The sequence below is a fragment of the Fringilla coelebs genome, assembly GCF_963513975.1.
Source record: "Fringilla coelebs genome assembly, chromosome: 12".
NCBI classification, from domain to species: domain Eukaryota; kingdom Metazoa; phylum Chordata; class Aves; order Passeriformes; family Fringillidae; genus Fringilla; species Fringilla coelebs.
Window position 1 is genome coordinate 19854409 of NC_140038.1, and position 17020 is coordinate 19871428.

Sequence of the window (17020 nt, forward strand, 5' to 3'; positions counted from 1 at the left end):
AAGAAAATTATGTATTTTTGTGTTTTGCTCCCTGCTACCTTCTGCAAGTGCAAGTTGTGGAGTCACTTTGTTTTTATTCTGTTCAGATCAGTCTGGAAATGTTAGTAACCACTGTATGCCAATAGAAGGGTGGGTGGGTCAGTGAGTTTTTTGTGGATTTGTGGGGATAGTGGGTAGTTTGGAGAGTTTTCTGGGGCTTGCTACCTCACTGTATGGCAAAACCCCAGCACCACAATTTAGAGATAATTTTAAGCACTAACGATAAAAGAGTTTTGGACTTAAGTGTTTTAGTTAATTGGGACTCATCAATTTTAGTGTTTCAGGAGATGTTCCAGGTCCTTAGGTACTGGAAAATTAGTTCTTGTTCATTATAACCTGAGCAAAATGAACAGCGAAGCATGACTTCCACAGAAAGAATGCAGTGACAAAAGTTCAGGCAAAAGAGTCCAGGTTAAAGTCTTTTAGATAACCAAACTGTTAAATCAATAGCTTCTTCTTAAGAGTGACAGGAGGAAAATTCTTTTAACTCCTTTGTGTATCTCTCATCCTCAGTTTTAGGTCACGTTCGGTGTGAGACCTCCTGCTTGCAGACAATAATCTGGCTCTCACTAAAGCATAAAGCAACAGGAAGAGTTTGCCTGTGTTTTTGGAAAGTTTGAGGTGGCATGTACCCAGAATCCCTGTAGATGGAGCTCGCTGCATCCCTTTTGGGTGAAAACCAAGGACAGCTGGACAGAAGAGGGTGAAAATCTGGTACAGAACGCCTTCAGTTAGTTGTTTAATAGTGAATAATGTCTAAACCATATTTCAGCCAGGATCCCATGTACTTGTAATTTAATCTTTTGATCTGTGTAGAGTTTGCTATACGGCTTCTTTTGCTTTCTGTGTGAGAGGTTATAAAAGATTAGACTATTCTGAGTTGTGTAATAATAGCTAATGTCCTAGCTCTGGATATGCACAACTTTACTCAAGTCATTTTATGAAGCAAAAGAAGGTAAGATTAATTTATTTTTTTTATGGAGAAAGTCTTTGGCATGCTATTTTTGGCATGGTAGTGAAGTTTTAAGTGGAATTGGTGTTCCCCAGGTAGCTGTTAGCCAGAATGTCTCTGGAAACTTTGCTTTCACCTGGCTCTGCAGGGATTTAACTCAGTAAGTAATGAAAATCTGATTATTTTTGCAGAACAGACAAAAAAAAAATGGGGCATTCACTGATGAGGTGTGGAATTGCATGTCAGGGTTGACTCTGGAACACAGACACAGTGATTCGATCCCCAGTACCACTGATGGGGTTGAATACAGCTACCCTGGCCATTGGAACAGGATCTTAGCAAAATAAAACAGCTGTCCTGCTCTCAGAGGAGAGAGGGAAAGCAACAGAGGTATTCACAGACCCAATGTCCACTATGGCTCAGTTTAATATCACTGGGACCAAATTACTGGCAGAACTGCAAAATATTTGGGCACCAGAAGGGCTCTGGTGTTGGGTAGGGATGATTTCATCATGGATTTCAAATAAATGTTAGTAGAGGTAGTGATATTTCCTAGGATGCTGGTGACTCACAAATAGATGCATCTGTTTCATGTTCCACAACCTTACTACTCCCCCTGCTTCCTAGGAAACCTCTTTATTCCTGTTTCCTGAATACATTACAAATAAATAAAAAGTGTAAGTGACTAATCAGAGAAGTACTTGAGCCTTTTTATAAAGTTGTTTGCAAAATCTCCCAATAACTTGCTGGTTGAGGCCAGACAAGAATCTCTCTCCTTTTGTTTATCCTATCTCTAGTGTCCTGAGAGCTTCTGGGAAGCAATAGTTTCCTTCAAAAACAGGAGGGATAGGTCACTCTATTTATCTGCGGATTGGAAACTAAGTGACCCTAATGGGAGATGCTTTGCCATTAGCCACAAACCTGCCGATGTTTGGGAGCCCGGTCTCCTTCTTCAGCCTGTTCCTCAAGGTTGGTGGTCCAAAGGTTAAGGCCAAGGGAGGAGCTGAGTCCCAGCCTTCCCACATTCCTCCAGCTGATGCTCTCTGATATGTGGGAGTGTGCATTGGGTTTCAGGCTGCAGTAAGGACACTGCCGTACACTTACCATAAACACAAGCTGGAGGAGTCAGAACTGACAGTGAACTGTAACATAAAATTTGTGTGAGTAGCAGATGCCAGGACCCTGCAGTAGCTTTGCTCCTATATAAACTTTTCTTAATGTATTTGGGATGGTGGCTCATCAGTAATGGTGAAGTGTTAGCCCTGAGTGGTGGTTATGTCATGGTTGTTTTCTGTTGGTAGTGCTTAAGCACCCGTGATGGAAACCTCTGTCTTGCTCTGCGTCCAACACAGTCTGCCAGAAGCCTCCTGAGAGAGCTCAGGGACTCAGTGAGTGCACAGATTAGTTTGTTCCTCCAAGTCAGTGCTAAGCTGCAGAGGGGGACAGTTTGGGGAAACTTGGAGAGCTTCTGGCTGTTCCAGGCTGTAGGGCCGTGACTATTTCAGTGCTGTTAAACACACTTTTCTCCCCAGGAGGAAGAGCCCTGTAGTCTGCTGTGTTTGACTGGCAAGCCCACATGCAGCACAGGGATCAGATCCTGATCCTGCTTTCATCCATTTATCTCCTGGGTTTGTCTGTAGAAGTCATTTGTGTTATTTCACTCTCAAAGTGATGAAACAAAGTTTGGGATTTGGCTGTCTGTCTGCAGGGGAGGAGGGGAGCAGAGGGAAGAGACATTTCTCTGTGCAAGCCAAGAGCTCTGTGGGAAGGTCCAAGCCAATGCTCCCCACTGGCCGCCTTGGCTCCAGCTCCTGCCAAGCCCTTGCAGCAGACTAGACACAAAAGAAAACACACTGAGTCTAAATTTATTGGTATGAAGAGGATGTGCCGGAGTATTCCACAGCTCTTCCTTTTCTGTTTTTCTTTGATAACTGTCAATTTGCATTAAAAAGTGGATTATTAAGGATTTTTTAAACCTATTAAGGCATAATTCAGCCTGTCCTGTGTCGGACCTGAGAACAAGCTTGCTAAACACTATTGAAAGAATCCCGATGCCCTTGGTGGGCAGTGGGTATGGCAGCATAGGCCTAGAACTGGCTTCATATCCATAGGAGGGGATTAAGTAGCAGTGGGAGATCTATGTTGGAGCACGTGTTTGAAATCCAGTTTGCATCCAATTGCACTGCCAACCTTTTTATGACCTCTGTTGGTGGGAATTTTGGTGTCAGAGACTTGCTGGTTTGTCTGCACCCCAAAATTTTATTGCCAGTGTTGCCTGTAAACACGAGGTGTCTTCTGTGCTGTAAGGTCCTTGATTTCCCTCTAGGAAGGGTGGGGGGTGGAAAAGACAAAGGTCACTTGGAGAGGGATCGCTGACCCCTTCTGTGGCCAGCTGTACCTTCGGCTAAGAGCAGCTTCTTGCCAGCTCCTTATGCTCACTGCTGCTGGGTGTGGAGGGAAGCCCATCTTCTCCGTATCTCCACCCAGCACTGCTCTACATTGCCTGGTTTCCTATCATCCTTAAAGCACAAATTCCCAGCCCTCCTTTCCCTCTGTCTTGTGCCACTCCCTAATTCATCCCTGCCCAGACCTGCTGCTCTGATTCTCCCAGAACCATTGCTGACTCTCCACTTGTCAAGCTGGGGAGAGATTCCCTGACTGCAGCATGCCATGGCCAAACCCTGGAGCTGCAGGAGAACCAGGCATCCCCTGGAACAAAACCCCTCACCCATATCCAGGATCAGTCTCACACTGATAAAGTTGTGACCTGTTTGTGAACAGAAAGATGAAATCCTGCAGGTTATTATTTGCTCAGCTCTACATGTGGTTTATTTACTTGGGCATTTCAAACACAAAAGTGACACACATTGTCAAAGTTACAAAATTTCTTTTTTTATTAACCTACCCTATCAAAGAGCATAGATTTCTTGTCAAGTAATGTAAGAAGCAAGAGAAAACTCTATCTGTATCTACGTGGAGCCTATAAATCCACATGGCTTCTCTGTGCTATTGAGCATGTGAGTTCTTAGAAATGCAGCTGCCAGTAGTTTAGCTTGAATACAGTAATTCTAAAACAAGCTAGAAATAAATAAAATACTTACATTTCAAGTACGAAACCTTGCAGTTGAATTCAGTATGAGGAAATCAGTTTATTCCTTTTCATGTTACCAACTACTGTACAGGTACTTGAGCTGGCAAAGTCTGCAGATGCAGAACAGAAGAATGTTTTATGTACATGACTTAATTGAATCATATGTTTAGTCTTCCCTTTAGGCTATCATGTGAAGCTGTTTATTGTCAGGCAGAAAGAAGATTTTTATGGATGCATTTAATAAGACACAAACTCACTACCTCTGCTTGCCCCCAATTCACGCCTTATGTCTTTTCTTTCTGGGGTGGGAAGAAAATGGCACCTTAATTATGTCTCATAAATAATGACACCTACCAGCTTTCAATTACGTTATTTAGCAGGTTGATGTTGCTTTCAAATTATATTTAATGGAGCATGAGTGACTTTACCAATGCTCCTATACAGCTCTAGTAGGTGGGACATTGACCTGTCATCGGGATCCTGGCTTGATTGTTACGGCGGCTTGCTGGCGGCCTCTGGTACACAGGGCTTTGCCCTGGCAGAACCAGGATGGACTGCTGGCCCGAGTCCCTTGGAGACTGCTGGCTCCAGTCCCTTGGAGACTGCCGGCCCGAGTCCCTCGGAGACTGCTGGCTCCAGTCCCTTGGAGACTGCCGGCCCGAGTCCCCTGGAGACTGCCGGCCCGAGTCCCCCGGAGACTGCCGGCCCGAGTCCCTCAGAGACTGCCGGCCCGAGTCCCTTGGAGACTGCTGGCCCAAGTTCCTCTGAGACTGGAAGATGCTTTGCTCTGTTGTGCTCCTCTCTGAACAAGTGAAAGTCAACCCAATGCCGACATCGCTCTTCATGGTTCTGGATGTGCCATCAGATGTGCCATCGAAACATCTGCCCAGGGCAATTTCCTTGGCGATCCTCGGGTCTTGATCAGTGACTGTGTAGATGCCGTAGTTGTGTCCCAGCGGGTCAAGAGGTGCCAGCATTGTGTACTCACTGGTGTCATTGTTGGTGGCCATGGGAAGGTGGTTCACCAGGTACTCATGGAGCATGCTGTTGACACTCACTCGACGGCAGTTGCCTTGTGGGATCACTTTGACGAGTGTGCGGTCCACGCGGTCCTGGTCAAAGAGCATTCCACTGCACTTGAACTCCAGGCAGGCTGCCGACACGTCCCGCTGCTGGGGGTCACGGATGCTGCGCACATCCCGGATGCCGTAGAGCTTGCCGATGGTGCGTGGGTGTGTCCCACCCATGTTACGAGATCTTACATTCACTTCCTGGGGTCCGTTTATTTTTACTTTAATGTAGCAGGCTCTAAATTCCATGGGCTTGGGCCACCATGCTAGGTAGTCATCGGTCCAGCTCATGAGGTCATCTTCACTGAAGGGAACAGTGTTGTAGTCATACCGGTCTCCTTCTATCCTGTAAAACCTGAAGTGAGCAGCACTGTGTGGAGCTTCCTCACATTCACTGAGGTTTTCATAGGCATAAATAGGGCCATTGTTCTCTTCTGGGGAATTAGGGCTTGGCTTGGCCATGTTAATGCTGAATGCTGTTTTCTTGATGTTGGAGTCCTCGTGGTCTGTCCTCCTGTAGTTAAGCTTGTTGAGGTATGGCTGTGGGACCCCAATAGCAGCAGGGTTGAGTTTGGGAGCAGAGGGCACAGCTTCGAGCTCTTCACCCCCCATGCTTGCCAAGATGTAAGCTCCGTAGGCTTCAGGGTTTTGCTCATCGCAGAAGGCAGGCACACAGGCGCCATTGGGACCAGTGACTACGCTGTCAAAACGACCCCATGCTCTGGGGTTGGAGGAGAACCCTGGTTCTGGTTCCAAGTTTATAATAGAAATCACAACCCCTTGGATCTGCTCACTTGGCAGAAATCGCTCACTTCTGTAGGCTCGTACTTTGACGTAGCACCGTCTGCTCTCAGGAACATCCAGGTTAAAAAGACGCCTCTCTTTGATCTCCATGTTCCCAACCAAAAAGGTTCTCTCCTCCCTTTTGCGCCGTGTGCTTTTCTCGAGGTTGAAGTCCCCTTCTTCCTCCCATAACCCTGTCTCTGGGTTCAGGGACCAAAGCTTCATCTCTTGCACATGCTCTGGCATCTTGACCTGAGCAGCATCCAAATGAACCTTCACCTTTTCTGCATTGAGGGACTCAGTGCCCTGTTCATCTGTGAAGTCCACAGAAAACATGCCGTATGTGCGGAGCGGAAATACGTCTCCTTCCTCATCTACAAAGTTCAGGTCACTTTGTGTCACAGGGGCTGTAGAGATGTTTCTTGGGTCCAGAAATGTCACGCTGGCTTTCACTTTGCCACTGTAGACCTCTCCATTTTTCCTGTAAAATGCATTGGGAGGAATTTCTAATTCAGCAATTGGATCATCTTCTTCCATTTCCCCCAAAGAAATCACATTGGTTTCAGCAGATTCCAGTGTAACAGGGGCTTTCTTTCTCAGTAGCTTGATCTCATGAAATACAGCACCTCCGTTTTCCTTGAAGGGCAGAACTTTTGTTGTGTTCACAAACTTCTGCAGCCGGTCCACGAAAGTTAGAACCAGTCTCTCCATATCTGCTGGGACGTGGATGGAGAAAGTTCCCTTGTAGCCAGTCATACTCACTCTCTTGTTCCCCATGTAGATGTGGCCAAACCTCAGTGGCTCACCGTTATCTGCTGCTGTGGCTCTGCCTCGAACCATTATTTTGGTCTCAGTGCATATTTTGCAACCACATTCGACGATGACTTTAGTGGGGAGCGTGTAGCCATCGCAGGAGATGTCCCTAGTTTCCATCTTGGATACCCCACAGCAGTAGGAGATGTTGTCCTTACACCGAAGTCCCTTATCCAGCTTCCCCACACAGGTCTTTGCTGGACACTTGCCCACGTCATAATAGAAGGAGTTTGTTGCTTTTTGGAAGCAATCATGAGGAAGTCGGATGAGGTGGCTTTGGGGTTGGGAGTCACAGGCTGCCTCTTGTCTTCCTGTTGAATAGGATTTCTTAATGAGCAGCATGAAATAATTGTACAGCTATCACTATGTTGTCTGAAACCTCAGAGCTAAACATTGCTCCTAAAAGCAGTGAGGATTTTGCAGGATTTTGGTGAGCTGGTTAACTCATTTCAGTGAGCAAATAGCTCAGCTTTAGCTTTAGGACCCTGATTAAGAGCTGTTTGCAGGATCCTCCCTGTTCCTGCTTATCCACTATGGTCATCCAGCCCACCCTCAGCTTGATGCTCTGCTGCTGCCTGGCTTTTTGACTATGGCAAGACTAGAATGTATCCCAAGAGTTTAAAACAACCCTAAGCAGAAATATTCCCATGTCAGGCAGCAGGTACAGTGAGAAATCTCCTGACAGGAGCAGGTTGAGGTTGATAGGCCACCTGCAATCCAGAACTCTGGTTTGTAGGGAGCGTCTGGTTCATAACCAGCTCACTAAAGATTGTCTGCAGATGAATGACATAAACCTCAAGAATTTTTCCTGTGACTTTTCTTTACCAGATGTATAACGGTTTCTGGTTCCTGCACACCAATACCTCCCCAGCTGTTTGGAGAGCATCAGGCACATTTTCTCTTACCTATGACAGCCAGCTTGGCAACTTGGGACTTTGCCGACCCCCCAGCACTGCTGGCCTTGCAGAAATACTCTCCTGACTGTTCTCTCTTCAGGTTCTTCAGAATCAGGTTGTTTTTATATTTGTACAAGGAGGGATCCAGCAGTGAGCCATTGTGGTACCTGCCAGGAACAGTTAAGGGACAGAGACTGACTATCTGGCTGGAGCACAGCAATGGCCTAATCCTGCATCCTACTATGTGGATTTTGCCAGATTTCCTGCCTTGGTTTCCCTGAGATTTTAGTTTGGCTAGGTGGCATCACTTAAAAATTTTCCCCTACTTGTGGCAGTACTGCGATGTGGCTGCTGGAGAGCTGGCAGGGAGGCAGAGCTGCCAGTTGTGTCTGATGAGGTTTTTAAACTCTTTGTATTTTTCCAGTGAATCCCTCAGCAGATGACGTTGCTGTGCCATCTTGAGGAAACCATCACTTGCAGCCATCAGTTCTCAGTGCATTTAACTGTTTTATAACTAAACCCCCCAATTTATGGAGATGGTAAGGAGATAAAACTGGCATCCATGGGACAGCTAAGACTTCTGGCAGATCAAATTCAAGCTCCTTACCAGAGGTAGCGGTCAGGAGCTGGACTCCCTCGGGCCTCGCAGCAGAGTGACACACTCTGTCCCACTCTCCTGGCTTTGTCCTCAGGGCTCCTGAAAACATAGGGTTTGCCTGTAGGAGGAGGAAAAAGCCATCTCATTACTCTTCCTCTCAAAAAACCAGTTTATTTCTGATGCCTGCGTAAAGCTTCCTGCACCCCCCCTCTTTGGGGCTACCTGATCGGTGCAGCTGCACTTGGATTGCCAGGTTTCTCCGGTTGCTCTCAGGCACGGTGACAGTCGCTGTTGCATATTTGGCTTTCTTTATTTTAAGAGTGTTTTTGCCATCAGGACAAACCCCTGGGATTCTAAACATGCCTCTGTTATCTGCCATTGTCAACAACTTGAGTTTCTTGGCTTGCAGGTAGACCCGAGCATCGGCAGCAGGTGACCCATCCTCGAGAGACACCTTCCCGTGCAGGGTGGCATCCTCACACATGCAAGTGTCACAGTCGGCATTGACATGGCCCATGGGGCAGGTGATGTTGCAGGCTGGAGGAGAAGCAGACAGGTCAAAAAATAGCCCCAGGTCCCCACAACACTCACAGCGTGTTCTTGCATCTGCTTTTCATTTAGATGCAATAAGGCAAGTACTGCATAAGGAGTAAATTGTATCCAAAACATATTTTTCCTGATTACCCACAGCTGTGCATTAGAAAGGCAGGGACGATGTCATTTTGAACCTGACAATTAGTAGAAAGCAGCCACGTGGATATAATTACAGCTAGGAACTGTTATTTACCTTCCCCAAAGGGGAATTTCAGGGGAATTTGAATCCAGATCAGCATGTGGGCTCTTAGCTCAACCCTGGCAAGATTACAAATTCAATGTCATAAACTTTCTAGGTTTCTGTTACTAGTGTATTCTCAGAAGTTGTGATTTTGGTCTGTCCCAAAAGCTGTCTTCCCTTATTCAATGGTATCCTGGCTTGGGCAGAATGTGGGACAATTGCCAAGTGAGCGTTACCCGATAGGTTTAACATTTGGGCTCAAAAGTATTATTCTATTCTTATTTACCTATAGTGATTAACCCTAAATGATAATCTGTCTTTTCGCAAGGCTCAGTTCATTACTTTTACAATCACAGAGCATCCCTGTAGAGGAGCTATCTGGTATTTCAAAGATGAAAATAAATGTAAGAAATCAGGGAAAACCTGAAACAACTTTTCTGCACAAAACATATTTTCAGAATTTTTTCAGAATTATTTGGTTAAAAGGAGATTATAAGAATAGTATAATTAATTACAAGCCCCTTCAGCAGGGACTATGGCAATTTGATATTCCTGAAGCATCTCTTTCCTGGAGGTTTTATGGAGGCAGCTGTGTGCAGTCACTGACTCTACCTTGAGTGCTGCTGTTATAAAAAGATTAATGAGATTTTTTTCTATATCCCCAAGATATTGTGAATCCCTGTTATCTTTCTGTTTGGCACTAAAGTCACCCTGTTCTGCTCTGCACTCTCCAGCCCTGCTTGGAGATCACTAAATTCTGTCAAAGGAGAGAAAGATGGTAAAATGACAGCAAAGGGAGTTCAACACCTGGGCAGCGGTGAGACCATGACATTCCTCCCTGCCCATAAGTAGTTTATAGGAGCACCTGAGCAAACATGTCCAATGCAGAGCCGCCCTTCCTCAGTTGCTTCGTTACAGTGCACGCCCCAGAGGTGCTCAGCTAGGCAGGATCTGGTACGCTTCTGCACCCCGGTTTGGCCACACTTTGCTGAGCACTCGCTCCATTTCGACCATGGAGACAAAAACCTTTTTGAATCTTGCACCAGTGGACCTTGAATAACATCAGTGGTGTGTTACTGAGATGCACATTACACACAGAGCTGCCCAAAAACAGGCAGTTGGATTTTAGCAGCTTCTATAGAGCTCAGACTATACATTTGGATATTACGTACCACGTGGATTAAACAAACTCAGAGCGTGTTCAGGGAGCTGGGAATTAAAGCATGTTCAGGGAGCTGGGAATTAAAGCATAAGAAGGCATCTGAAGGCTTCTGACTTAATTCCCCGCAGGCGACCAAATTCAGGATGATTAAGATAAACCCAGAGGGAGCAAAGTGCAGGCAGCTCATGCTTAGTGTTGAATAACTTTGGCTTAAGGAAATCAAACACACATTCTCATTTAAATGTTGTTTGAGGGGCAACACTTATGTCTGTTTCAAATGTGGTTAAATAGTTTAAATAAAAGGTAAAATGGTTAAATAGTTACAAAAAAAGGGTAAAATTGTTGGTATGACCATGTTGAATGTCTTTAACCAAATTTCAACATATGTTTTCTATAGGGGCAGCGTGTGTCCTATTGTGAGCACCACTTTTACTGAGTGCAAACCAGAAGCTTAAGATGCTACCGAGCAGGCTGAACATGTCAGGAGCCAGCTGACTGATAAAACAGAAAATTTGCAAAACACATTGGGAGTTTAATATGAGGTTCGATTTTTAAAGGAATTTCTTTAAGCGGGCTACTAGATGTTATTAATTTAAGCTACTTTGAATAGATGAGATCGACTCCAAGTCTGTGGTTTGGGCTATTTTAAAAATGACAGTGCTCTAATAATGTTTATAAGGATGCACCGGTGACTAAAGTTTCTAAAAATGAAGTTTCTTGGAGATGTGTGCTATGTCATCTCCCATACCTATTCTTCCATCCAGTTTGTAATAGAGCAGGTTGATTTGTTTCCTAGAAAGGCAGACTGGCACAGGGCTGGACTGTTCAAATTGTGAATGGGTGTTTGAAAACAATCCTGGCTTATAAAAGCAGGTGGGAAGAAAAGACCCTTTAAATGAGAGCAGATATGGGAGCGTCATGTCTGGCTTGGAGCGAGCACTTGGCTTAAATGGGCAGGGTTTTAATCTGTTGGCACATCAGCATCTCTAGTTCAGCATCCCAAGTAGTGGGATCTATGACTTATTTAGCAATTTGAGGCATGCAGGAGGAGGTGGGCTTGGGGACGAGGTCACATCCTGTGGATAAATGCCGATTTGTGCTTGCCCGAAGCAAAAACTGAATGTGCAACAGATTAAAGTGGGATCTCAGCAAGATCCTAAGCTTGTTTGGGTTCAGTTGCTTTAATCTGCAGGACTCGTGATGATAGGAAATGAGCAGGGGAATCCCGTGGAGGAAAATGGCATTATAGGGCTCTAAGTAGCGTTTTCACAGCAGAAAAAGCAGAATGTGGAGGATGAGGGAGAAGCTGAGGGGTTGAGCGTTGGTGGGGACATGGGAAGGGACAGGGCTGGCCCGTGGCACCGGCCAGCAGGAACATACTGCGTCTGACGTGGATGAAAGTTGGGTCTCCCCGGCGAGAGCTGCTCCTCGTACCTGTGGGCAGAGGGGTGATTCAGGCAGAGTTTGCCAGCCAGGGAGCCAGCCCCAGTATCCCTTCCTTCTGCATCCACTTTCAGGGGAAAACTATTTTACCAGTGGTTTTCAAAAATATACCTCTCAGCAAGTGGAGGGGACCTCTCAGAGTCCATGGTTTTGGTGCTTTGATTCTTCCCAGTGGCTAACAGAGCTGCTGGGAGGTGGGCAAAAGGCTGGCAAACTCCACAAATCCTTCAGCATGGCCAGCCCTTTCAGTGCCTGCTGAAATTTCAGTTCTGAGCTCTGGACAGTAAAAATGAGAAGCTGGAGCATCTCTCAGGAATTAATGAGCAGAGTGGGCTCTGCAGGTTAATTAATTCCCCACAGGCTTTAATTCTGAAGGAATGGTGTCACAAACCGCCCAGGGTGTGGGAACAGGCTGGGCAGGGTAGAGGCAGGTCAGAGCATGTGCTGGCCCATCCCTGGGCTCTTCTCACCCTCCCAGCCTGCGCGTGCCTCCCGCAGGAGCTGGGGCTGTAGTCACACGTTGACCTTCCCTTTTCCAGGAGAGGAGCCAACAGCATGTGTCAGTGATAGCCAAAACCCTACAGGAGGTCGTGGATGATTAACATTTATTCCATTGCCTAAATCATAGAATCATAGAATGATTCTAACCCTAAATGTCCTCTTCGACTCAAATAATACTTGTTAGTTGTGTATTGTTGGGAAAATTGCCCCGAGAGGAAAATCCACCCAGGGTGGGAATTAACTTACTCTCCAAGCTGAGCATTACCAACGGGCTGAAGGTTCTCTGTCCTATCTGGACCCTGCTGAGGGCTGGTTTCAGAATCCTTTGTCCTAAGGGTCAATAATTGAGAGAATAAATTAGATTCAAGGAATTGGGCATCCTTAGGCTCAAAATTACAGCTTTCCCATTGGACTGTGGCCGGTTAGAGCTCCTGTAGGATGCAGTGCAGGAGATGCCAAGAAAGGGACGTAATGGATATGTCTTACAGCATCACTGCAGCTCAGATATGATACAAATTTTTGATTTCCCTTATCACCCAAGAAAAACTTTCTGTACTTCCTGTGTTGGAGCAGCTCAGATCAATGAATCTTTTTATAGCCGGAGAGATAAAATATGTCCTTCCTGTCTGTGCACAAGGAAAAATTAATCCAAGGTGGATAATGTTGGTTGCTTTTATGGGATGAGAGCTGGTTTCTGAACTTGCTGGCCACCTGCATGCCCAAGGGGAGCTGATGGCCGTGGCTGGTTCCTGGGGTGCTTGCTGGGAACAGTCCCATATGAATTGGGAAGCTAAGCCCAAGCACTAGCTCTCCCCTGTGCCCAGCTCTGCCCCTGTGCTCCTCTGGGTGCAGACTGGACACTATGGGATCTCAGAGACAGCAGGCAGGGATGGTCCTAGCATGACCAGTGAGCCAGGGAGTTCATCCCTGGTAAACCAGAGGCTCACTGACTTGCAGACAGGCTTTGCTCAAACTCTGGGGGCTGGATGGGAGCCAGCCCTTGTGTGGAAGTTATCTGTCCGGGCAAACGCCGCAGTGGCCCAGACCAGCGCCCAGCATCGATGTCGGGCTGCGTCTGCTGGCTCAGCGGCTGCCAGCAGACGTGCCTGCACTGGCATGGGCAGGGGACAGAGCAGTGACCAGAATGGAAACGTTTAACCTTCACCTAAAACAGAAGTGGCTCCCCAGAGGAGGAGGAGGATCCAGCCTTTCATGGTGCCTTTCGCTGTCTCCAGAGGTGACCGGGGGATTCCTGGAGTTTCCGCAGACGTCCCACGACTTCTTCAGTCCTGCAGAGACAAGCCCGACTCTGTGAAAGCTCACCCAGGTCCTGCTGCTTTTGGGGAGCTTCTCCCAGGCTGAACCACCCCAAAACATGCCACAGGGGCACTTATACCACCTGTTCATCCACCCCCAGCAGCTCTTCATTTACCTCCCCAGTGGGGAGCAGCAGGGGCTCCACATCTGTGCTCGCATCCCCCCTGCTTCTCACCATCACATCTGAGCCCAAATCTATTTTGCAGAGCACTGCTTTGTAACAGCATCTCCTTGACATGCCTAGGAACAGCTTAAGTACTTCTGCAGGGATCTCTTACAGCCCACGCAGCTCTGCAGTCCCCCCAGCACCCAGATCTGCTCCCCACAGGAGCAGGGACAGCCCCATGCCTCCATCCCTCTGCCTGCAAACTGCGCATAGTGTGAGGATTTCCTGCAGGCACAGATGTGGGACTGAGGCTTTATGCCACTCTTCACCAGCTCAGCCACTTCTGATTTTGTTTTCAGTGCGTCCCTTTGCCCTAGAGCATCAAGCATTTGGGTATTTAATTTGTGAAAGTACCCGTGGAGCTGGTGTTATCCCTAGTGACACCAGCTGGAATTCCAGGTGCTTTATTTTATGCGCCCAAAATTAATGAACTGGGAGGAAGGGAGAATATTGACCCAGCCGTTTGGTGCCTCAGTTTACCCATAAAATGGGACTGACAAAGAGCAGTCACTGATGAGAACACTCTTATTTGTAAGTGGTACTAACCATCCCCTCTGAGACCAGGGAATGTAGGACTAGGAAATACTTTGATTATGGCTCAGCAAATCCCAGTCAAGCAAAAATAACAAGCAACACATGAGCGGTGTTTTGTGGGCTTATGGTGGGGTCGTGAACTCGCAGCCAGACAATAACCAGGAAAAAATTAATCCCGTTTCCCACTTGGCAACTATTTTAGGAGCTGACTGCAACTTGTTCAGCACTGGGCTTGGGATTGGGATACATCCCTCTGTACGCAGACATACGATGCTAAAAAAGGGGGGTTCAAGCAGCCGGGTCTTGGCAGCAGGGAGGGTTTGGAGCTGCGTCCCCTGTCTGGCAGGGGGCTGTTCGAGCCAGCGCGGGACAGAGCCGCGGGAGATGAAACAGCCCCGCGTGAGCAAAGCCCCCCAGACCCCCGCTCCAGCTGTCCTGTAACCCTTCCCTAAGCCCATTAGCTGGGACGAGGAAGGGAGAAGCGGAACGCAGGGAACTGCATCCTCATCGATGTTTTTCAGCCTCTGTGCGGTCATCTGCCCATTAATTAATTTCCACCTCACCTTCAACAACAACCACTCTTAATTATGCCGTCTTAACGCAGGAGAATTCTATAACCGCTATCTGCCAGAGAACGGAAAACAGCAGTATGGTTTTTTTTTTCTCTTACCTAAAAAGCCATAAAAACCCCGCTTAAGGAGAGTCCTGTCTTCTCGCCACAGAGCCGCCAGCCGAGCTGAGATCCGCGGGCGAGACGAGGGCTTGTCAGCTGCGTGTTCAGGGATTTGCAGCCGGTTAGGAAGGAGAGAGAGCTGCGGCTTACCGAAACCTCCCCTGCGCCGAGCGGAGCCGGGCTGTGTGCGAGCCTCCCGCCGCGGAGGCGGCGGGGTCACTTATATAGCCCGGCGTGTAGCTTAGGGGATGGCAGCGAGCCACCAGCCGCGAGCACAAACAGATCGGACGCGTGAGGAAACCGCAGCCTGAATAATCCCTTAATAAGGTGATGGTAAACAGAAACCTGTGGCGATGCCATGGCGTGGCGGCTGCTGCTGGTGGTGGGACAGGGCACGGTGTGGGTACCACGTCCTGGTGTGGGCACCGCATCCCAGCACGGCACTGTCCCTGTTAGGGGTTCACCCTGGATCTGGATCTGAAATACATGCTGCTGAGTGTTGAAGGTGGAGATACAGTGAACAGACAACGAGTTTTGGGGATGCTTTTTGGCTTTATCTGGTCTGGGACAAACGTGGTGTCCACACAGCAGTGCACGTGGATTTGCCCCACTCTGCAGGTGTGGGCTCAGCTGGGCACCATTTCCCTGCATCTTCTGCCCACCTCTGCCCCTGTGCTGGCTCTGGCAGGGATCAGATGAGGATGCTGTGGGGGTGTGAGGATGTGGGACAAAGCCAGTGGGATTGGTTTGAACACATAGGGTAGCACAGAGCTGCAGAGGCAGGACCATCCTTGTAAATAAATGTGACTGCATCTCAAACCATGGGGAGATCTAGCAATGACCCCTAACCAGAGTTTCCTGCTTGCCTCAGGCTGGCTTCAGCCTTGCAGGCTTTTCCTCCCTCTGCAGCCACATTTTTCTCATGTAACTTGTGGCAAGTGGTCTGTGGACACAGGGCTCCTGGGTGTTGACAAAGCACGTGGCCTTGTGCAAGTGACTGCCGCCCATGCGTGCAGCCCTGGAGCCACTGGACTGTGCAGATGGTTGCTGCAGGAATGTGGTGTGAAAGCATGTGCTTTATGTGTCAGGAGCAACCCCCAAAAGATGGGCATGGGTGTTGGGGCAGCCAGTGGGGGTCAGTGGTGTCCCAAGCTGCCTCCTAGTAATCCTTGTCAGCCCTGCTGCCAGAGGGAGTGGTGCTGGAGGAACACAGATCAAGATGTCACATAAAAATTAATCAGTTAAAAAACATCAGCTCCTGTTTATGTTTACGAGGGAACAAGAAAAAACACCAGAGGTGTGCCAAAAATGGCAGAATGTTTATATGGTGGGCAAAGAGTGCCCAGTGAGCTGGAAGCTCCAGACCTCTGACATAAACATGAAGATCATCTATCTCTGTTTCCCCTCTGTGATGAGGACAAGATGTGGGAAAGGTGCTGAGACAGAGAGCAAGGAATTCATTTTCCCCAGATGGAACCTACCTCCAACCATGGCTGACCCACACTAAGCACAGCACCAATGCCTTGGCAAGACATCTCCAGTCCCACTGGCTGCTTGCTCACATCCTGACATCAATTTCTATGGGTCGCACTGCTGGGTAAGGAAATGTGCTGTTCTGCAAAAGGAATAAACTGTTACTCCTTTCATTATGGAAATGGGATGATAGCTCTAACCCAGTGCTGGTGCAGGCATTTCTGCAGGGGATTTTGCAGCCTCCTCAGCATGGCTGTTTTCTCTCTAGCATGACTCTTTCAAGACAAGCTCTGGAGACATGTTTGTGGCTTTAGGAGCAGGTTTGGGATGTGTGAGTTCATGCAAACCCCAAGTCTCTAGAAGAGTTCATTTGCACAGTCTCTCTTGGCTTGACCATCCCTTGCTGTAGCTCCGACATGTGGCTGACTTTGGAGGGGACAGCATGAGAAGAGCCCCAGAGGTTCTCAGTGCTGAGCACCACTGGCTCTGGGAGAGGCTTTCCATTTTCCTGGAGGTGAACAATGCCCCTTCCCATGAGGTGGAGAGGACAAGTCAGGGACTGCCCTGTGCCTGGAGTGGTCTGCAGGGTTGTAGTACCTATGGTCAGTGACAAGGATGCATCCCAGACCAAACTGCTCCTGTCTTTCTGCCCATCACCAGTGGCTTCAGCTGCCTAAGGCTGCTCCTTCCCGTCAGAAAGCAGTCCACAGCCTCTTGGACTCATTCCCCTCCTG

At 47.9% G+C, this 17020-nt stretch overlaps 1 protein-coding gene across 1 annotated transcript; it reads right to left on the reverse strand.

Moving 5' to 3' along the window:
- Positions 1–4204: 4204 nt before the first annotated feature.
- On the reverse strand, positions 4205–14916 carry CILP (cartilage intermediate layer protein). Its single transcript, XM_084213375.1, has 9 exons — positions 14811–14916; positions 13289–13412; positions 12370–12453; positions 11560–11613; positions 9883–10068; positions 8465–8779; positions 8252–8360; positions 7654–7811; positions 4205–7059 (listed from the first exon to the last, which is right to left on the reverse strand). The coding sequence occupies exons 2-9, from the start codon at positions 13335–13337 to the stop codon at positions 4529–4531; spliced, it is 3486 nt and encodes a 1161-aa protein (XP_084069501.1). The 5' UTR covers positions 13338–13412; positions 14811–14916; the 3' UTR covers positions 4205–4528.
- Between the last annotated feature and the right edge of the window lie 2104 nt (positions 14917–17020).

What these genes read in the sequence shown, in the direction of transcription:
- CILP (XM_084213375.1), bottom strand. Translation starts at nt 13,337, where the DNA reads ATGAAAGGCTGGATCCTCCTCCTCCTCTGGGGAGCCACTTCTGTTTTA. An exon ending in GGGAGCCACTTCTGTTTTAG is followed by an intron (nt 12,454 to 13,288) that starts GTGAAGGTTAAA and finishes ATTGACCCTTAG; the next exon opens with GACAAAGGATTCTGAAACCA. An exon ending in TTTCATCCACGTCAGACGCA is followed by an intron (nt 10,069 to 11,559) that starts GTATGTTCCTGC and finishes ATGTTATTCAAG; the next exon opens with GTCCACTGGTGCAAGATTCA.